This window comes from Pyrgilauda ruficollis, unplaced genomic scaffold (assembly GCF_017590135.1).
Source record: "Pyrgilauda ruficollis isolate IOZ18807 unplaced genomic scaffold, ASM1759013v1 scaffold15, whole genome shotgun sequence".
NCBI lineage: Eukaryota > Metazoa > Chordata > Aves > Passeriformes > Passeridae > Pyrgilauda > Pyrgilauda ruficollis.
This window is the reverse complement of record NW_024513654.1, coordinates 11,164,883-11,187,584: the sequence shown is the minus strand read 5'-3', so window position 1 is coordinate 11,187,584 and position 22,702 is coordinate 11,164,883. Positions and strand designations below refer to the sequence as shown.

Sequence of the window (22,702 nt, the reverse complement as noted above, 5' to 3'; positions counted from 1 at the left end):
GCAAGGTGCAAGATAACCCTGTAGCCCATGGATGTGAAATTCCCTGAAGGTCATCTGGAGACCCTTACAGAGCTGCAAAGGATTTTCAGAGAACATGAAACTCTGTCTCTTCCCCCTTTTCTACCTCCAGATTTTGGGTCCCAGATGTCCTTCTGATGGTGATGCAGGTGCTAGAACAGCAAAGCACTGAGCCTTCCTTTGTCACCCATGAGTAAAAAGGATGTTTAAGCATCCAAATGTTGATCTCAAGTCCCAGTCTAAATGTCAGTCAGCAGTCTCAGTTGTTATAACCATGCTTATTATAAGAGATTCTTATAAGACAGTGGCTTGATATGAAGAATGTGCTTCAATTTCTATGTCTCCTGGAGGGCAAGACTCTTTCAGGTCCATAGAAATAATTTTTGAGATTCCCTAAGTAAGGAAAGGAGATAACTTTCAGAAGGTTTGACATTGTGAGATCTTTCTTTTGAAGTGAGGGCTGCAGAATGGAGACAGTAGGTGTCTGACCAACTGTCCCTGGGCCCCAACCAACTGTAAAAGGATTCCAAAAGTTGATAGAGCTTTGGATTTCTGCAAAGGTGATTTGCCTCTTTTCTCTTATACAATCCATGTACACAATGTAGAGTCTGAACTTCTGAGTTTCCTACTTTTTCAGCTTGAAATTCTCAACCATAATGTAGCATTAAAAGAGATTGGAATTCAAGTTCCTCTATTTTTCTCAGCTTCTTTTATTTTATTTTTATAAGTAACAGAACACTTAAGTCTGTAAGAAAAATTGCCCTTGACAGCTTCAACTGTGCTGTTCCACATCTCCCCATGTAGGCATTAGCACAAAGTATTTCTAAAGTGGCAAAAAATAATTTTCTGTCTTACTAAGGTCAAAACCAGATGAATGGATTTTTTCTTAAACACGTTCCCCTCCCCCCCACCCCCAACCTTGAGCTACTGGACTGCCACTAAAAATTGCAATTTTATTGTGGATCCTCAAAGATTCCTTCATTTTCTCCCAGTCCACCATGAGCTGGTGCCAGTCTTTCACAGGAAAATTTTTTGAGAGCAGGGTGGGGGGGAATATATTAAAACTTTTAGTACTGAGACAGAGGAAGATGTTATATTGGCTCAATGTGGTGGATATACACAGAGGAATCATTCCCAGCTCATGTTCTGGAAATACCTAGTGAGAGAGATTTCATGGAAGTCTGCTTGTTTAGGCCCTCTAAAGGAGATAACATCCTGGCTCCATGGGTGCTTGGCATGAGCAAGAGCTGCTCTGCACAGCAGCAAAGAAAGGAAATTGCCCAGAGTGTGTTTTCACAGCAACATATGAAAATTCACAGATGAAAATAATTTTACTGTACTATTTAGTGATACAAGACAAATAATAGTAGTAAAAAGCTACTTAAGGTACAAGTAGCTCAGTCATTGTAATGATGATGAAATGTGTGCACATGACAAATGCAGAATAAAAATAAAAACAGTAAAGATGATTAAAATAGTGAGTAAAGATTATTTCAAAGGAATATGAGTAGGAAAAGGAGCTGCTAGGGCAGAGTCTGACCTTGCAATAGTTGAGCCACTAAGTTTTAAAGTAGATTTTGTCATCTGCAGATGAGAACTGCATAAACAGAAGTTCAAGGTCAGGAGAGTGAAGTTAATTGGACAGACCACATTTTTATTACCTTAATGTATAAGATAATCAGATCATTTAATTTTTTTAATCTATAATAATGTAAAACTATGTTAATTGGCTATTTAGCACTCAAACTCTTGCTTCTGACCTTTTGTCTGTCAAGAGCCCCGACTTGTGCTTGTCTCTTACCTTAGGCACTTTGCTATTCTGTGTGTCCCACTCAGCCTGACTGACCCAAGTTGCCTGTGATACTTACTCATATAATCTAAATGATTACTTTTATTTTTATCTTGTTCTTCCTGTGATGATTCTCATATTTCACCTTCCCTACTCTTTAACTGTAAGAACCCTATGCAGATTTAAGACATTGTGATTACATAATGAATTTGTGCAATGATGTTACAGTTGTTTAAAGTGGGTTCTCATGTGTGGTGGAAAATCTGATTATTGGATGTTGATAACTGCAGAACCATAACTTGAATAATTAATGCATTTTTCCCTCTGTGCTACACTTGACATTTGGCAAACTGCAAGAATCCTTGTTTCCCTGGGCTGTTGTGAGGAAGGGAATGAGCCAAAGTCTAAGGTGCTTGGATTTGCAATTGATAAGGATCCAGGAGTGGAAGGTCTTTAACTGGCCACTAAAAACAGATGTGAGGGTTTATCTCCCAGTAGATAATTTGTTTTCTTCCATGGTAACCTCTCTAAAACTCCAACTTTTGGACTGGATCTCCTGTGCTAGCAGTGAGGCATTTTCACATGAAGTAAGCCTTTGTAGGCATGAGGCTGGAATGGACTTTAACAGGATATCTACTCCATCTTCTGTCCCTGGGGAGAGAGAGAATCTCTTGCCCGTGCAATGATCAATAACAACTGTTTGAGCTGCTAATTGGAATCTGAAGAATATCACTAATATTTATATATGTATATGTACATATGCAGGGGAGAGGTGAGAGGGTATATGTGTGAGAGGAGTGAGAGTTCCTGAGAGGAACCTGGAGTCCAAAATAGAACAGCTTTAAGTAACCTGAATTTTCTTGAAAAATCACCTTTATGGGAACATGTTTTCCCTCTCCCTTTCAGAAATACCCAGACACAAAATTTCCTACATAGTTTAGCTTCTTTTATAGAAGAAGACATTCTTGCCTTCAAGAAAAACCCTTTCCTGTCCCAGCAGTTGATAGGATCTCAAAGGGCTATGCTCTCTTATATATTTTTTTTTTCAAATTTTTTTAAAATGAAATTGGGAACTGTCCTGTGTAGGTAGTGTACCCGTACTTGGAGTTCAAGTCATTCCTTCTTTTCAGGTGTCCCCATGTCAGAAGCTTTAAATGGCCCTTCAGCAGAAATGTGAGTGACTCCACAGAGATAAATTGCTGCACAAAATCTGCTGCTTTGCAGATGGTATCAGGAGATAATTGGAATAAGAACTGAGCCAGCAAAGTATCTGGGGCCTTTTTTCATTTTCTTCTTGAACTTGGAGGTGTGCACACAGCAGCTTTAAAAGGAAGACAGAGAAGAGGAAAAAGATAAAATTAGTTTCCAAGGCTTTAGAGGGGGGCTTCTTAGCAAAGGGGAAGAACTGGGATATGTGATCTAGTGTGGGTTGCTGAATCAATAGAAATAAATAATGAGTTCTTTGCTATCACCTCTTATAAGGTATGATAGGGGACCCGTAAATCATATCACTACCTGACAGGAGAGATTGTGTTTATGTTAAACTGAGTTACACAGAGATAAAGCTCAGGCTTCTGTTATTTTAAGCAATCTAGACGTATTTTCTGGTGGGAATGTGTATTTATGTGCAGAAAAACCATCCTGAAAAGCTGGGAAAAATTCTGTAGGGCAAAACTGTGTCGTGTCGGGGGGTGGATCAGATAATCTGGGGAGTATTTTCTGTCTCTGACTTTTCTGACTAATGCTACTCACAAGCTGCTGATAGTGTTGGTGTGTCCACCCTCCTCTCCAGTGTGTTTATTCCTAATTACCACACCTTTTCCAGACACTCTCTCCTAATTCTGTATGACTGATAATTGCTTTTGTATTACACAGACATAGACACAGATGCACACGAGTGTGTGCACTCTCCTGCAGCCTCTGGGACATGATCCAGCTGCTCTTTAAGGACTGCTGTAGGCATCTCATTTATTTCTTTATTAAGGAGGTTTTGCACAATTGTAATTACAATTTTTGTGTGTGTGTGTGTGCACTAAAAGTAAGCATGTGGGTATGCAGGAGATATGCTTGCTGAAACTGAGGCAGCATTTATCAATGTTATTTCTTACTTTCTTAGAAAAAATATTGCATGAGAGATATTGTCCAATTTTTAATGTGTAGTGGAGACGAAGGAGCCTTGTGGCTGACTTGCAGCCACTATACAGCTAGTGGCTGTGAATACCCTCCCCTTGGTTGATAATTGGAATGTCTGCCTTGGGAGGAGGAAAATCAGACTTCTTTTCCCACATTGTTGTAAAACATTATAGTCCAATTCCTTTTCTGAGTCCTGGAGTCATTAGTCATTGCCTTGCTGATGGGGTTATTTAGCTGCATTCACTACCATGGCAAGGATTTGTATGTGCAAGGCATCTCTGAACATACCCTAAATTACAGTCCCTGCACAAAAATGCCTAAAGCATGAAAGACCCTGTCAGATTCAATTAAAACCACTTTCTAGATTTGTGAAGGGCCAGTAAGGTAAATCCATGACTCTGGAAGAGGTGTCTCTCAGGGGCTGATGCTGATGGGTGCTGTTTCTTTGACAGACTGGGCTTGCCCTTGCATTGCCAAGGTATCCAAGAGAACCAGCACAGAAAATTCCTGCCCTGCTTTTGCTCATAAAGGCACAGGAGGAGAGAGTTGGGCTTTCCAGATCTGCCTCTTTCTGCAAGGCACTGTAGTGGTTTTAGTTCTGGGTTTGGTTTGTTTTTTTCTTTTTGCACCCTCAGATTCTGTTCATTCAGTGCAAGTCCTGTAAATGGGAATTTCAAACTGCTGCTTACATCTGGAAGGTGCTTTTGTGAAGATAATGTGATCTGTTTCCAGCTGTGCCAGTGCGAAGACTTCTGCTCTGGCTCCAGCCCATTGTGATGCCTGATTTATATTGAAAGGGAGGAGGGCAGGGTACAGAAGGAGCCTGCTGTGGCAGTTTTCCCACTGGAAAGTGATAAGCAACACAGGCAAAGGAGGATTAAAGGCGAATATCCTCCTTTTAGTTACTGGTTCTTGTTTTGAGGACAAATTTGACAGTCTCAGCTGTTTGGAGATCACAAGTTCACTGGAACATGTTTTGCTTCTGTGTGTGATCTTGGGATTTGTCTCTTTCAATTTCAGAGGGCTCTTTTGTCGGCACTGCCTGAAGCCACCCACAGATCATTTTCGTCTCTCTAGAGATTAAAAAAAAAAAAAAAAAGAAAAAAGTAAGGAAAAGTCCTTTGCTGCAAGCTTAGTTGGCAAAGCTTTACTCTTACACAAGTGCTACTCTGATTTCCAGGGGCAGGATTTGGCCTGTGTTTGTTGTCAGTACCTCTGCTGGTTTTTTTATTGTGTCTTAGGATGTGCTATTCATTAATTCCTGTTATCTAGAGATAAGTTTTCTTCAGCTATGCTCACCAGACTGGGGAAAGAAGGGGGAGATTGGTATTTAAGGTGTATGTGTTCCTTTTTAGCTAATCATTCTCGTAGTCTGGGTGAACTCAGATTGGTGTTTTATCTTCCAGATGATGCCTCTTACCTTAAATTATCAAAATGTGCTGAATTGGAGTCTTTCAGCTATGCTGGATTCCTCAGTGGACTCTTTTTCAGAATAAAGTAGTCTTTGATTTTTCATACGTATTTGTAAAGTGGATTGAACCAAACTCTTAAAAGTTGATTTGAATTCTTCTTTTCTTCTTTCTGAGTGTTCCCATGTAGAGAAACACTTAAAATTTCACTTAACCTCTCTTTGCCTCCTCATCAGTAAAACAAAGATGCCATTACTTGCCTTGTTTCATAGTGGTGATGCTTGCAAAATCTGTTAGCACCTGTGGAATTTAAATTCCTCTCCTGGGAGCTTTGTAATAGTTCTATATGCTTCTCACAACTGGAGATGGCACTCTTGGGTATTGGCAACTGCATTCAGACCTCCAGTGGAAATGAGGATGGTGATGTTGCATAGTGTGATCACTCACATGCACACGTATATTTTTGAGGCTGTGTTTGATTGAAGAGATTTTGATGAGACCAGGATTATGTAGTGATTGTTTTTGGAAATCATGCTACATTGACCTAGGAAAACACTTGTACTGGAATAATTTTCCTCAGAGCAGCCTGTGCCATGCTGTTTTGAATTCTAGGATAAATAAAAAGCAGTGCTGATAGCACATCAGTGTTTTAGGTGTAGCTGAACAGAGCTTCACAGTGTCAGGTTTTCTGTTTCTCTCTCTGCCCACCCAAGGAGAAGGTCAGAGAGGTGTTGTGTTCCATACAACATCATCCTCAGCAATAGTAACTGTGTTCTAAGTCTGATTTTGTATTGGTCTGCTGGGGAGGACAGTCGATGACTGCCCTTATATCATTTGTTTGTTTATTTATAGTTTCTTCCCTTTCCTTGACTAATGGTAATGTTTTTGTCAGGAATTACAAGTTTTTTTCACTTTTGCTTTTCTGGTTTTCTCCTCCATCAAGCTGGGGTGGGACAGAGTCAATGCCTGGGTTGGTGCTTAGTCCCTGCTTGGGGTCAGCCTACCACACACTTAAGCACAAATATAGATTGAACATGTAAATTGTCCTTTCCCCATCTTTTGAGTGTTTGCTTGGGGAGAATTAGGCTGGTATTGGTAGCTTTTGACAGAATTAGCTTTGAATGAAGAGATTGCATGAAAGAGTGCATTAGAAATTCATGCTCATGAATGTGCATGTCCATGTTCTTGCCAATCAGTCCATCTTTAGCTAATAATCTTGTGCCTTGAAAACCACCTGCCACCACCACCACAAAAAAGAAACCCCAACCAAACAAACAAAACCCCAGAAAGATCCCAAATAAGAAAACATCAGGGGCCTACATAGATCAGTGCTGCTGGTGTTAGAGTCCCAGAGCATTTTAAGCCAATTTGGTTTTGGCTGTGATCATTTTTACTGACACTGGTTCCCAGTATCCTGTGGTTGCTCACATTTGAAATTTACTTCTTGGGTGCTGTAGCTCTCATATGGTTTGGGGAATGGCAGATGGAAGTTGCAGACAAGCTTCCTGTGGTTGGCTTGGAGGGTAGAAAATGTTGCAAGCATCATGGAAATATGTCTGTGGGCAGGAGACAGAGACCCCAACATGCCAGAGCAAGTGAGTGGAGAGCTCTCATTTTTCACATGTAAATTTGTCTGCCCTCTTTCTACTGTGCTTTGTGCTGCCTAGTGCTCATCCCTGTACTCTTTATTAATTACACTTGGCAAATATGTGCACAGGGCTACTGATGAGTTGTGTTAATCTCTGTGCTGATGCAGCAGGATCACTCAGAGAAGAGATGTCTCGTGAAGGGAACCAGAGCTGGCCTTTCAGATGTCTGTCTGACACCTACTTTGGCTGCTGTGCTCTTCCCTCTTGTGTCTCTAATATCAATGTCCCCTTTCACAGGAGTGTAGTGTCTCCACACAGCCTTTGGTGTGGTGCTTTTCACTTGTTCTGAAGTTCATTGTCAACCTGCTGGAGGAACAGCAGTGCCTTTGCACTCTTAATTTGTGGGAAACAGACATTATATATTCCACTCTGGGGTATATGCAAAGCACTTTGCCAGTTTAGAATTGGCGAGATCTGGAGCTTGGTTTAATGAACTGAAGTAATTTTCCTTCGTAGTAAAATTTTATTGGCATGGAAGATTGTTGCACCACCAAACACTCTGAAAAGCTTCTGAGTACTTTTGTGATTTGTGGCCTTGGAGATTCTTGATAATTGCCTGAACAATAGGGATCCCTTCAGGAATGTGTTTTTGAGATGGAACGAAATGTGGGCTAATGTTCCTAGTAGTAATTTTTCTGCTTTCATACCAGCCAAGGCTGGTAAGACCCAAGGCTGCTGAATTGGGCAGTTTTGGACATTTGCTGGCCTTATTTTAGAGAAGTGGTCCATCATATTAAATCTGTATTTAGTGGTTTGGTATGCTATAGAGCATTGTGTCAGGATTCCTCAGTGCCAGAGGCTCTTAATCTGTAGTGAAGTATAGACCATTGAAGGTAAATGATTGACAGGTGTTGGCATTTTTTTATATAAGCCTTAAAGCAGGGTATTTAGTAGACAGTGAAAACAACTCCAACCTATATGCAAAGTGGAGATGCATGTGTGAAAAATAAAGCACATAAGAAAATTCTTGTAGAACTGGAACATCACTTCTTTCCAAAGAAAATATATTTTTTCTGATTATCCTTTCTCCATTCCCATTTCTGTCTACAAAACCAAAACAATTTGTTAAATTATTCAGGTCATTAAGTTTCATGTAAACTCAGCTTGAAATTGCATTTTCTGGAGGGATTGTATTGCCTTAAGGGAGCTGTAATTCAGCCTCTCTATTTCCCCACTCTGTCATGCAGACCATTTTTTTTTTCATTCTCAACCAGCTGAGCTGCTTGGTGTCCCAAGGGAGACCTGCCCTGGGGTGTCCTAGGAAGCACAGTGCAGTGTGTGGAGCCTAGCCTGCAGGAGATGAGGAAATTTCATGAGCTGTATTTCCTGAAGTGAGAAGTATGATCCCATAGCAAAATGCAGTTTAACATTGAGCTGACTTGGAATTAATTTTGGAAAGATTGGTTTGATGAATAGAAACAGTTTGATTTGGCACTATAAAGGCATTTTCTTTATTTTGATTAAATAATGCCTAGGTGTAAATTTTTGCTGTTTCTAAATTGCTTGGAACTTAATAAATTTGTATTTCTTTTCCCCAGAGAAAAATATTTTAATTTATGTTGCAGAGCAGGCATTTTCTATGGGGGGGGGGCAATTACAGATTTCTCTCAGTTCACGGGAAGAAAATGTTTTTGTTTTGAAATAGTGCCTTAATTAAAAAATCTCCCATTTTCAGTAGAATTCAGCTTTTAAAATGACAACCATCAAGATTTTCATGCAAAATTATACTGGCATGGAAAAAAATAAGTAATTTTTTAGTGTTCGCAAAAACAAGCTGAGCTTCTTCAACTACAAAGCAGAAATTGGAATCAAATGTCTCAGCCTGAGTCAAGGAGGGTTTTTTCCCTTTTTAATTTTTCTTTTTCCTGTCAGAATTCAGTTTTGGAAAATGTGTCCAATTTTCCCTCTATTTTGTTCCATTCATTTTCAACTAAAGCATTCAAACAACACAATGTCAGAAAATCTGGTACTTTCCCACATCTGCCTCTGCCTCATGTTTCTTCTCATCATGGCTGGGGCAGCCTGAAGGTGCCTCAGAATATCCTCTTGGAAGGGTTGGATGTTTCCTCTGCAGAGCTGTGTCAAACACAGCCCATGAAACAGCTCGGGACCCAGCCCTGCCTCTCAGGCTCCTGTCTGTGTCTCAACCCCATGGTGTTTCCTGAGCTTCCTCTGTGGCAGTGTGTAGGGGGAAAGTGCTTTTGCAGCTTTTCTTGGGAAGGTTGTGTGTTCAGACTCAGATCTTCTCTGGTTTTCAGACTCCCAAACCATTGCAAGATTTGTCTTTATTGAATCTGGGGTGTTTTTTTCATAAAAGCAAGCGGGAGCAGAGTGGAAGCTGCCTGGGTTAGTGATGTGGGAATGTTGCCTGTCCTGGGCTCCTGTGGTGAGAGATTTTAGGGACAGGTTGATATAGGTGTTAACCACTGCCTCAGGAAATGCCTGTCATTTCCTGGGACTGTGTGTAAGACACTGCTCAAGGGATGCTTGTGCTTTCCATGCATCACCAAGTAGAGATCTATGTTAGTCAGTCATCCCGGGCAAAAATCCAGAAAAGTCATGCTTTTACTATGAATTTATACCCAGAAGCTGAGTAGCATTCAGCCCACTTCTGTAAAGCTGTTGTTATCCTGGGATTTGCAGGGTGGTAATAGATAAGCCATGTCTTCAAAAATGTAGGGCATAGGAGATGTGAAGAGAGACACAAAAAGAGATGGGAGAGTATGGATGCTGCCTTTAGTTGTAATTGCAATTTAGGGTAGAAATAAGGTAGAATCTGTTGCAATTTGACCAAGACACTGAGATTTTATTTACAATGTTTAGGAATGAATCCGGGATCCACTGAACTCAGCTGCCTTCAATGTGCTTAGACTTTGAAACTCGAATACTTTGGGAAACCTCACCACAGCTGTGAGCAATTTCAGGGTGCAATTTCAGGCGGGGCAGGGCTTGTGCTATAGTGCATGGCTTCCTAGAGTCTTGAGAGGAATGCTGGCTGAGTGCCCGTGGGATTATAGGGAACAACCTAAAAATGTCATTCTCACTGGGTTTTAGCTGGGAGAAGGTTGCCCTGCTGGGTGTAAGGCACACAAACCATACAAACCTTGGTTGCTGCAGCTTGCAGCTGGCTCTTCCCCCTTCGTATGGGAAGGTGTGTGCAGGGTTTAGGCTGCGCTAAAAAGGATGCTAGCCTTAGCCTTATTTCCCCATAGCACAGCACTGGTTTCAGCTGACATGGACTTGCATATGCTGACTCAAATCTGCCTGGCAGGTTTCTTTTCACACCCTGCTGGAAGCAGCTTGGCTATTATCTTTTTCCTAAAGGTCTCTGTGTGGGGAAATAAAGGGAAAAATGCAATAGGGATGGTAAAAGTGAATCCAGGAGAGTGAAGGATGCTTGGAACATCTATTCTAAAGTCATTAAGATGGGCACTGACTGCATAGTCACGTACCAAGGTCCCTTACAATTTGAACAGGTTTTTTCCTGGTATTATGATGACAGTAAACGAGTGCTGCAGCAGCTGTGATATTGATTAATCCTTTGGCATTTTTCTGCAAAGCTTTAAACTTTGCTCTCTCTCACAGCTGGAGCAGATGTGAGGGAAACTGGCCTGTGCTTGAATCCTGCAAGGAGGAAATGATGCTGAAATGTTAAAATGATGCAAAACAAAAATGAAGAGGTGCCCTGGAGCTCTTCCTTGAGGCTGGTCCTGTAGAATCCAAGGGAATGAGCTGTATGACATTAGTTATGCTAAAAAGGCAAGGAGCAGATTCTCAAATGCTCTTACCTTCCCTCTATTCCCTCATCCCACGTGAGCCTGGGAGCTTGCACAGAGGCTCCCAAGCTATCAGAATGCATAACTGCCTTTCTGGAGAGAAGGACATTGGGCAATGTAGCTTAGGAGGATTACATTTATCTGTGAAATCTGAGGTCACAGCACCAGGTAGATCAGAGGCAAAGTATATTTCTCTGTGGTCTCCCGTGTACTGCTTAACTCCCTCTCCCCCAGCCTCATTTTTGCAGGGGCATGACTCAGGAGTGTTTTCTCCAGAAAGTCAGGGTGTCCTGGGGCCTCTGACTGTCCTTGAGCACTAAAGATCCATGTGAAGGTCTGTCTCACTCAGTGCATAAGCAGAATGTCACACTCCATGTTCCTCTTAGCCCTGTGGGAAGGCGATGGCATGCAGGAATTCCCATGCTCTGGAGCCAGTGACAGCAGATGGAGAAAACAAAGCTGACTCTAGGCAAGATGGACTGTTTTGGTGGATGGGGATCTACATAAAAAAACTTGTCAGTTCTTTCTATGAAGACTGAATAATTAATGATAGAATGTTGAGAGACAAAAGAAATTGACTGTAATTTTAGATTGAACTATTGAATTAACAAGGGTACATTTGATTCCATCCCTGAATTTGAATAATCATAGTTGCAGAGAGGTCAGCTCACAAAGTCTGATTCATTCCTGGTGGCATGTTTTATTTCAAATGCAAAACATTTTGGGATTAAAGTAAATGTTACTGGTTATACAATTCACTAAGCTAATGATTTCCCATTTTATTTTTTAAACCTACTTTATCCTATAATACTGCAACTTTAATGGATAAATGCTCAGCTCTCCATTAGGTGGTTTCAGATGCCCTGTGTATTGTTACAAAATCTAACATCAATCTTTTTTTTCTCCTCTTTTCTCTTTCTCTCTCACTCCCTCCCTTTCCCCTCTCTAGGTGATTCTCATTCTGACAAAGCTCTACGACTTCAACTTGGGGAGTGTTACGGAGAGCTCACTGTGGAGGTACGTGGAACGTGGAATTGACAGCAACTGGCATGGAGGGCTGCACTGTGTCTGGGGGCTGACCCGGGCTGTGGGCAGGGGGAGTGCCTGAGTTCATCACAGGAGAAGCTGGGAAAGAATCCTGGACAAATGGAGCTGCTCTTTGGAAAAGGGATGCAAGATTAGGACACATTCCTTTAATGAGGTGGGGTCTGCAAACAGGAGGGTTTCATCATGTAATGGCACTTCCCTGACACGCAGAGGAGCTTGGTTTCCCTCTCACCTTTGAGTGTCCTTAAACAAGTCCCTTCCTTCCTCTCTCTACTGTGAGGCTGGCAATGAGAACAGGCTCTGTAGATGGGTACACACTTGCTAGAACTGTGTCTGAGAAGGAATTAAATACAGTATATAATATAATCTTAGCTGATCCCAACCTTGTTCCTCACCCCTGTGAGCTAAGATTGCCATCTTGGTAGTGACTGTGTGTTGGGCTGTAAGGAGAGTAGTTGCTGAAGGGCTGGAGATGCCACAGTGTCTTCTCCACTGTGGATATACTTGGATGGGGTCACACAGCTGCCATATTCCTAGTCTGACATGGGAGATGGACTGTCCTGCCCTGGAGAAATATGATTCTGGACAGAGTGTGTGTTTGGAAGTGTGTGTCTGCATTTAAAATAAAGAAATAACCTAAAATCTCCTCAGTCCCCAAACTCAGCCCTATAAACAGGTCAGTTTCTTCATATTTGAAATCACCAAATTGTTTCATCCTGCCTGTGGAGTGGTATGCCTTTATCAGAATTGCTATCAGGTGGTTTTTTGGTTTTTACCTTTCTATGGTTAAAAAAGAAAAAAAAGAAAAAAAAGGCAGCCAAGGGCTGGTGAGACCAAGTGCTTTGTTTTAGATTTACCTGGTGTATTATAGCTATTGTGAAACCTGCTCAAAGTGTAGTTGGTGGAATGGTCAGTGCACTGTAGCCATTGCTTGGGTGTGAGCCCTTCCTGGCAGATGGTCTCTTGTACTTCTTTCTTCACAGATGATTTAAAAGCCCATGTTTGGAGTAGGCTTTGGCCATTTGCTGAAGGTTTATTCCTGTAAATGTATTTAAGGGTTAATTGTTCAGTAGAGCTCTTGAAACTTCTCAATTTGAACAGTACTTAAGAAGCCTAATTGCACTGCACCATGGTAATCTGCAAAAGTATAAATAACCATGCAGCTAATAAGAGAGAACAGTCATTTCCACTTACCCTGGTACTTTTCAAGGTATTAATGCCTTAAAAAAACTTTTGCCTCTTTACATAGCGAGTACAAATGCCACAGTGATTGTACTTTAAAAGTAATTGCCAAACAATCTGCCCTGCATAAATAATGTAACGAACAGGCAAACCTTGTCTTAATCCTGAGCTTGCAGCATCACCTGAGCTCTGCAGAAAGGTAATAGCAGCACCCCTTTTGGAGGCTTCCCAAAGTGATAGAAATGTAATTAATCATCAATACAATTGAAAGCATCCAGCATTTGGTCAGCTGGGAAAACTCACTGCTTTGTGGGAGCGTGTTCTGGAACACTTTTGCAGTGTTCCAGTGAAATAGGGATCAGTGAGGGACCTGGAGATTCAGAGAAGTTAGAACTTCTCATGTTCTTTTCCTAGGTCTGTCAGGAAAGCTCAGGGTAAGTGCTAGTAGGTAGATCTCCTGGGCTCTAAACCTTATTTTCTGCTGGAAAATTCAGGAATAAGCCATGTTTTACTTGACAGGGGAGTGTGGAATCTTGGAGAGCATCTATGAGTTCCTCTGTAAAGGACATTGTAGAAATGCAAATAGATACTAAGTGTAAGAAATAAGCCAGAGAAATACTCCTTTTCTTGGGATTTCCTGTTCTATTTGCACATTCAGACCTCTGAATCTTTTCATTATTTAAATTGGTGTTTTTCAATATTTTCTTTTAGTTTTTGAGACCCTGAAAATTTTAAAAGGAGGATTTGTCTTTGCAGAATGAATGTAAGCCTCCTGGAAAGCTTACATTCTTTAGTTAAAAGAATGTAAGCTTTCTTTAGTTACTTTTTGTAGACTCTTTGAGCCCCTAGATGGATCACAAACTGAATGCAACTTCAACTGTGTATCAAAAGATGATCTGTACATTTACAAGGGATTTTGTTTTTTTTCCTGTGTTCTGGAAATACGGCTAAGCCAGGAGCCCTGCCCATCTGAGCTGTGGTGCTGTATGATATCCATCCTGACCACCTGGCAGATACAGTTGCCTTCACAAGAGGGGAGTGTGGCTTTTGTGGCAGAGAGCAATGAATTACACAGGAGAGGATGCTGAGATGGAGCAGAGTGCAATGCAATCTCCAAATACCATCTTGCCTCCACGTGCTCCATGCACCAAAATCTCCTCCTCAGTTCCCCCTGGGTTTATAGCATGAGAGGCTTCTTTTAATGGAAAACTGAATTGCCATATAAAAAGAATTTCTAATCCCTACATCTAAATACAAAAACAAGTAAATCAATAAGAAAACATCCTGAATGTAATTAAAAAAATGGAGAGAGAGCAACAGAGGAAGAGAGGAGAATTAGAAGTTACATTTGAAAACTGCTCCTATATCAGGCTGGTATGAGCTTAGACAGGGGAAATTCTAGTCAGCATTTGAATGCAGGAACACAGACATTGCTCTAATATCCAAATTCATATTTCTGGGGCTCAAACAATCACAAAAAAGGTCTTTATTGCTACTGAAGCAGCCAGCCTTGAAGCAGCCAGCTTCAAGGAAAAAACACACACCCACACACCCCCTCTTCCTTGTGAATGCTACATCTCTTCTTTGTCACAGGAGATACCTGTCAGTTGTGGTTTAGATTTTTGTTTTTCCCACTGAGTTGAGTGGAGGTGATAATTTTCCTCCTATGAAAGGAAGCTACTTTATTACTACTTTACTATTTGTGATGGTGTGAGTTGTTTATGAATTTCTAGAGAGACGTCTTTTTCATAGGTCTACAAATATAACAGTAAAAATTACTTAAGCTTTTAGATATGCAAACCCTTCATCAGTTCTCATTGCCTAGTGAATTATCTAACTGTGTAGTTATGAGTCCTGCCTGCTTTAAATAAAAAAATGAATTAAGGGATAATTAGGCCATTAATAATTAATTAAGGAATAAGGCCATAATCTTTCTGTAGAATATTTTCACCCCACTAACACCTCTTCTCCATCAACAAAAAGTTAAAAAAAAATTCCCTTTAAATCTGTAAACTTATGTGGTTTTGATTTGAAGTGCTGTTAGAGCACCTCTAATTCCCAGACTCTCTGTAGGCCAGGATCCCTGCATCAAACTTCATTGTCCATGAGGAACTGTAAGCATGCAGGAGTGATCTGTATGAAATATGAACTCTCTCTCTAAAGAGTAGGTGCCAGGCTCTTCACAGGAATTGTTTAAGCTGTACAGTATTGAGAAAGGGTTGTGGGAACATTCTGGATAAGTATTTAAAGTTGATATTGCAGTATTTAAAATGTTTTCAACCGTTTCAACCAGTGTGTATTGAGCAGTATCTTTCTCCTAAGATAACTGGAATAAAAGGTTTTCCATTGTTGCCTGCTTTGGTACTCAGCAATGTATTAATTTATTTTATCTATTTGGATTGCAGTCGCTAAAAAGACAGCTTCCCTCTCAAGGGAGTTCTCAATCTCAGGTGAAGACAGAGAGCCAACAGGGTGACCCAGAAGACAGGAGAGGCACAAGTGAGCAAGGAGCTATTTATGATCAATGCCACAGCCATGACTGCATCACATCAGCTAATTGGGCAGTGGGGAACAGTTTAGATTTTCTTCCAAAGTGCAAGCACTTGCATGTGTCAGTTCTTAGTCCCTGCTACCATTTTACCCACCTCAGATAGGTCCCCTGGAGTTCCCCTCCTCTGGCTGTTTTCCTGGCTAAATTATCTGATTGTACATAATGCTGGCCCATGCATTAACCCAAAATTGTGACTATTTCTGTTTAAGAGGCTAAAATGCTGATGAAGAAATTTATATATCTATATATTTTTTTTTCTTTCTTGTTTATTAACCAAGAAATTATGTCTCCATGGCAGCAGTCAAAAATCCCCAAGCATTTTTTTTCACTCTTGCGGCTGCTGTGTCTAAAGAGGTTATTCTGTTGTCTCAGTCTTTGTTGAGTTAGAAAAAAAAACCCTTTCAGCTTTTTAATAGAGGCAGCTGCAAAATGCAGCAGCTGCAACCCTAGTTTGGAGCAGAGAGGAGTAAAACCCCCCAGCTTGGTTGCAGGCTGTCTCATATCATGCATTGCTGTTCATTCAGCTCTGTTTGAAATACTAGAGGGCTTCACATTGTTTCCTCCCATGGAATTGCCTCTTAAACCTCCCACAGTCCCCAGAGACCCTCAGCATGTGCCAGTGTACCTCTAGCATTGCAAAAATTTCCCAGCTCACGCTGATTTCTGTGTCCTAGGTTTGTGTGTGGCACGTAGAGCCGGCTTCATAGGGCTGCACTAGGTGGGAAAGGGTGAATGTGGTGTGATGTGAACCTTATCACTCTCTACAACTCCCTGAAAGGTGGTTATGGTCAGGTGGGGTTGGTCTCTTTCTCTAGGCAGCAACTGACAGAGCCAGAGGACACAGTCTTAAGCCAAGGGAAATGTAGGTTAGTTATTAGGAAAACATTTTTCATGGAAAGAGTGATAAAGTTCTGGAATGGTCTGTCCAGGGAGGTGGTGGAGTCACCATCCCTGCATGTGTTTACAAAAAGACTGGATGTGGCACTGGGTGCCATGGTTTAGTTGAGGTGCTCAGGCATGGGTTGAACTCAATGATCTTTAAGGTCTCTTCCAAGCTAGTGATTCTGTGAATTCTGTGAAGTGCCCTTTGGGAACTGAGGCTTAGTCTGGTTGCTCCAAATGTAGCAGCTTAGACTGGTGAGTAAAGAAGTCAGGGATCAGGAAATTCAAAAAGCATGACTCAGATTTCCATATCATCCTCCGTGAAACAAGCAAACCTGAAATAGGTCATGACAGAGCTTTCTTAAGAGTGTTTCTATCCCAGTGTCAATACATTATTTAGACTGCATTATGAATGGCAAATTCTGGTTTGTGCCACAACCTCTTGTTTAGTACTGGTTTGGCTCCACTGGGCCATTGCAGTTTTCCTGGAGTTTGCTGTATTGAAATGCAGTCTCCATGACCAGCAGCTGACATCTCCTCTCAGTATTGTCAAATTTGATTACATTTATAATTTTCCACTTTTATGCTGATGACATGCATCTTCGATATGTGCTATTTTCTGGATGATTGTATTCAGGCATAAAATTAATGGAGCTGATTTTCAAAGTAGTAATGCTTCCCATTATTGCATCTTCTTTGGCACTTTTTTAATAATGCTGCAAAGTGCAGAAATCCTGTGCTGAGAAGGAGAAGGGTTTCTTGTATCTGCAGTGAGCCACCATCAGGGCGTTGAGGGAAGGAGCCAGCTGTGTCTGCAAGCACCCTGATCTCTCTTGGATTTGAAAACCAGGGCAACCAAAAGTTTGGTGTCTCTACTGTTGCTTTTGGCTAGAATGTATAAATAACTTAGCTTAATGATGGTGAGTTTTTTGAGGCTATGGGAGCTAGCTATGAAAATCTTTGTGGTTGAGAGCTGTTAGGTGCAGACTGTGTTTGCTGAAGAAGCAAAGGAATGGGGAACCACAGCAGATGACCACAGTGTGGGATGAGAGTTGTTCCTCAAGGCTCCCAGCTCCCTGAGTTGCAATTGGTGCACACCTTCAGCAAAATCCCAGAATTATGCAGTTCTTAACCTCCAGTACTCTTGATGATTAGTTGTTTCCACAATGGGTGGTGCAGCTCAGCCTGCAGTCATAGATGCCATAGATGTCATCTTGGCATGGGAACCACACTGGAACCCTTTGGGGCATGCACAGTAACTGCATATTGGCCCACTCCTGAGCTAGCTGCTGCCAAGTGAAGATGGAGGCCCTTAGTTTAACAGTGTGATCTAAACAAATGTTTAATTGTGGATGTCAGGAAATCTACTGAAGGGATGGTTCAGATTTGCTTGGGCTGTGTATAGCTGAATGGGATGATTCATGGTAATTAAAATAAAATAATAATTCAGGGAGTTGAACAGAATGAACCACAGGTTTAGCCCTCCTCCAATGCACCACAGTCCCAGATAGTGTCCAGAGCATACATTCTTTGCAGTTCAAACTAGAAGGAGATGCTGTCATTACAAGAAAGGGACAGTGTGAGTTAAAAACTGTTTTAAATGTCTGTTTTGGGAACCAATAGTAGAAAATTATTAGGCTTATCTTAAATTCACGGCTATGCTTTAGGATTAGGCAAAATCAGTAATAGTAATAAAGATAAGACTTGATTTTTTAATACTTTATTTTTTAAGTATAAGACTAAATTCTGTAGAGAAGTTTCATTTGTCTCCTTCCCAATGTTTCCCTAGCCCTGTTATATCCCTCAGGATTTTCCAAAAAGGGAATAGTAGTGTTCACACCTTTGCTTTCTGGTGCTTCCTTGCTGTAATTGTGTTAATGTTGCCTCAGAGATGGTGGAGACCAAGGGGGCCACTGCAAAATCACGTGAAAAGTATTATCCCAGCAAATTAATTTAAAAGCCTTTGTGTGTGTCTTGGAGTGGTGTGTGGTTTGAAGTCCCACCTTTGCTTATTAAGATGTCTTAGTCCTCTTGTTTCATGAAGCTCATTTGTCTTTTGTGAGCCAGCCTGCTGACTGGTCCATTTGTTGTGTCTCTTAATTGCTTCATTAGTGACCTTTCTGTGGGGGTGGGAATGTCATCAGACAGGGGGCCTTTTGGATTTATTAATTTTTTGTTTGCCAAGGCAGCTCTGAGACTAATTGCCAAGGCTTCCCAGAAGATACTAGTTTACAAATTTTAATGACACTTTTGATTTATTAATGTCCTACCCCCTGCATCTGCTCATCCCTATTCCTTGGTGAAATTCCTACTGAATTGGAGAGAATGAATAAAAACAGAACTGCAGATTGTAATGGTGTTTTAGATAGTCTGCTATTTTAAAAATAAATGCTCATGCTTTATTTATTTATATCTGTGGATCTCTGAAGAGGTAAATCTTGGCTTTGGCTGTGTTCTGCCCCAGAACCTTGTTTTGGTGTTGCATGGTGGAGCACAGGTGTTCACATTTTCATGTGCAGGTAACTCCTGTCCAACCTGTGCTACACATCCCCACTCTGTGGCCCATTCACATAGCTTTTGCAGCTTGAAAATGGGGCTGAAGTTGTTGACGTTCAAATGTGTGGCTGTGAGAGGACTGGGCTGGTCACTGACAGTGGGCGCTGCAGATTTGTTTGGCTGGGGAAGGTGCACTTGGAATATACCTAGAGAGGTTGTGTGTTTGCACATATGTGTTGATCTCACAGCTAAAACTGGGCTACTGGGATGCTCCTTTTAATAAGTAGACCTGGGAACTTTTGGATACATCTTGTTTTCTGGCTGAATACAGGGAAGCAAAAGGAAAAGGCAATTTATCAAATTCCTAACTTTTTGAGGAAATGTTCTTGGGATGAAAGTTGAATTCCAAACAAAATGCACAGAGACAAAAACATGCTGTGTTTTGCTTTAATTTTCCACGATTCAGGTAAGAGCCCCAGCCATCTCTCCTGAATTATTTATATTCTACAAAAGAGCTGCAACAGGAGATACTGAGAATCTCTCCAGGGAGAGACTCATTCTAATCTTATGTGTGGAAGATCCAAGTTCAAGCCCTTGTTCTGAATAAGTATAAAGGGAAATGCTTTTTTATTCCTCAAGTAATTACATTGTGTAACTCATTGCTACAGGATGCTGTGAGGCAGAAATAATAAAAGCATAAATGGATTTCAAAAAGAGACTCAGTGAATTAATGGAGGATATTTCTCCTGGTGGCTGAATAACGTAATAGTGTTTTATAACAATGAAGGAACAGACAAATCTACAGGTTTTGGGTCAGAGCTGCAGAAACATCTTTTTTTTTTTTTTTGTTATGTATTTGTCAGCAATGAGCTACTCATGCTTTAACTATTCTAATGGAATTGCTGGGATTGTGCTTGAAATGTGATAATCCACAGTATTTTAGTGAGTTTGGGATCTGGAGATCTCTAAGTCCAGAGAACTGGATGACAGACCCAACCAAAAATATCTTTGGCATAATTTAATTTTAAGCTAGTCCTTTTAGGCACTCAGCTGGGTCAATGGACACAGACCTGTTCTGATCTCTAGTCATTCCATTCCAGAAAACTAGATAATAAAATGGGAAATTTAGAGAATTTAATGCCAAAAGATATTTCCAGTGTAGATTTATAAGCATTAGGAGCTCAGTGTGAACTAATAAAATTTGTTGTGGAAAAAAGTGAAGTATTCTAGGAAGCTGGAAGAATATGCTTGTCTCTGTGTTCTCAACTAATATAAGCTATATTTATTATACCATTTCTGTCCTTATTGGTGGATTTCTTTGATTAGGCTCCTGAAGAAAGGAGACATCCTATCTCATCAGCAATGAATTTCAAGCTCTAGTCATGCTCCCAGGCATTTAGTTCTGGGGCTTTGGTGGAGCAGGTCAGAGGAATCTTTGCCAAGAGCAAATGTGCTTTTGAAGCCTCGCTGTCCCTATGAAGTCATCTTGTCAGGGCTGCCAGGTAAAGTGTGTTTGTAGTGCTTTGCCCACTTGTTTAGAAGCAGCAAGGCAGTACCCAGGAGGGAGTCTGCAGCCAAGAACCTGCTGTTGCAGATCCTGCGGGTGTTGTGCCTTGTTGCTGCATCAGCAGAGCCGCACCTGTTAACAGGAATCGGCTCCTCCATTGCTTCTTTTATCATTTGGAGCAGCAATTCCACTGCTCTCATTAAAGAGCTGCTCCTTTTGTTGAGTTATCTAATCTTACATTCTAATGAGATCTGGATGTCGACTGCAAAACTTTGCAGGAAGCCACACGTAAAGATGAATTTGTTTTGACCTTACTAATGTCTTTTTCTGATCACTCTTTGCTGTGCAGAGGAGTTTCGTTGGCACAGATTAGTAGCGAATGCATTCAATGGGAATCTTTGCCAGTAGTAATGAAAACCACACATTAAATTTGCTTATAAATATGCAAATAGGTGAAAAATAAAACTTTCTTAATAAATTACATAAGAGTTTCCATACTAAGTCTCATCTACTCGGATTGGGAAAGGAGGTGGCCAGAAAATAGTATGTTAAAAATCTTACAGTGTTATGTGGTATGGACAGGGTCTCATTAAAGTGAGTGGATAGAACATCTCATATGAGGAAAGGCTGAGAGAGCTCTTTAGTCTGGAGAAGGGAAGGCTGGACTGGGACTGGTGGATTGCATCAATGTGTGCAAATTCCTCAAAGCAGGGGAGAAAGAAGATGGAGTCACGCTCTTTTAAGTGTCTGCCCAATGACAGGACAAGAGACAATGCATGGGCACAAACTGAAACTTAGGATCTTCCCTCTGAACATGATGGAAAACATTTTTTACTGTATAAGTGACTGAACACTGGCTGAGTTAAACAAGGAGGTTGTGGTGTGTCCATCCTTGGACATATTCAAAAGCTATCTGGACTGATCCTGGGCAAATGTCTACCAGGTGGCCCTGCTTGAGCAGGAGGTTGGATCAGATGAGCTTCAGTGATTCCTTCCAACCTCAGCAATTCTTTGGTTCCAAGAAGAATAAAGAAGCATTGATCTAATGTTCAGAGCCAGTAGAAGAATGTTCTTAGGACAATATGTAGTTAATCTGTGCATCTCCTTGCTGGAGCCTGTTTTTACCCATGCTCCTAGAATCAGACACAAAATCTTCCAAGGATTGTAAGAATTGTGAAGATGTAATCTTAATCTTAATCTGTGGCTCTGAAAGTTCCCTGGCCTCTGATCAGTCAGACAGAGATATATGTTGCCACATACTCTACAGGCAGTCAGGCCTGCATAAGGAGCCCCAGGTTCTTGCACAGAACATTTCTGTGTTGATGCCACCTCATGCTTGCTGCAGTGCTGCAGGGCAGTGCCCCTATCCACACAGAAGGTGGGCTTTGTATTGCCTTACAAGATTTCTCTTGAACCCAGCTGCTCTTTTCCTTTCTCTTCCCATCTCCTTCCTCCCTTGGCTTTTCTGTTCTTTCCAATTAGGCTTCAGATCAAGCCATAAATCTTGGATACTTTGTACAGCAACTTGTAGAATTTAGTACTTTAGTTCTTTAACATGGTTGTGTCTGTTTATATTGATGTTTTATTATGTTGTGGTGGTTTCTTCCCCCCCCCCCCCCCCCCCCCAAATGCACTGCCATTTTATAATGGCTATAAATAATCAGAAGGGTGGAGAAAAGCTGTTAAAAACTTGCAAGAAATCCTTCCATCTTTCTTTTAGTCTGGTCTGTCTCTCTCATTATGTCCATGGTAGATTCATTAAGCTGCTAATGAAGTTAAAAGTGCCCATATGAAGTGGTCATTTCTCCAAATAATATTTACAAAGGGCTACATTTCCCCAGCCTGGAAGGCAGCCTTTGATTTATTTAGTTATCACATGTGCTTCATCTGTAAAATCTGTCAGCCAGTTCTTTTACAGTATATGCCTGACCAAATGAAAATGAAAGCTCTAGTACTACTAGATCATGGGAAGCTAGTGCATTTTTACATTTAGGATTTCTACCTCTGAATAAAAACTTTAGAAGACTAGTGAGACCATATTGCTAGGCCTTTTTTCTGGGTCTTTGAAGGCCAGTTACTTTAGAAAATTGACTCCATAAATATTCATAGTTAGTTATATCCAGTTTTCCCTGAAGGTTGCTGTCCAGATGCCTGAATCTAGCAGCAGGCTAGCAGCTGGGCATTCAGCATCTTGCAAGTCAGGTCAGCCAGGCAAAAATATGGTGGTGTATTGGAAAGGATGGGTTGATGAAAAACCCAAGAA

At 41.1% G+C, this 22,702-nt stretch overlaps 1 protein-coding gene across 1 annotated transcript in view; it reads left to right on the top strand.

Annotated features, from left to right (window-relative positions):
* The window catches only part of SORCS3 (sortilin related VPS10 domain containing receptor 3), a 266,055-nt gene that overhangs the window by 73,845 nt on the left and 169,508 nt on the right, over positions 1-22,702 (top strand). Inside the window, exon 3 of the mRNA XM_041461143.1 lies at positions 11,724-11,791. Coding sequence (XP_041317077.1) covers positions 11,724-11,791 — 68 coding nt within the window. The remainder of the gene's footprint in view (positions 1-11,723; positions 11,792-22,702) is intronic.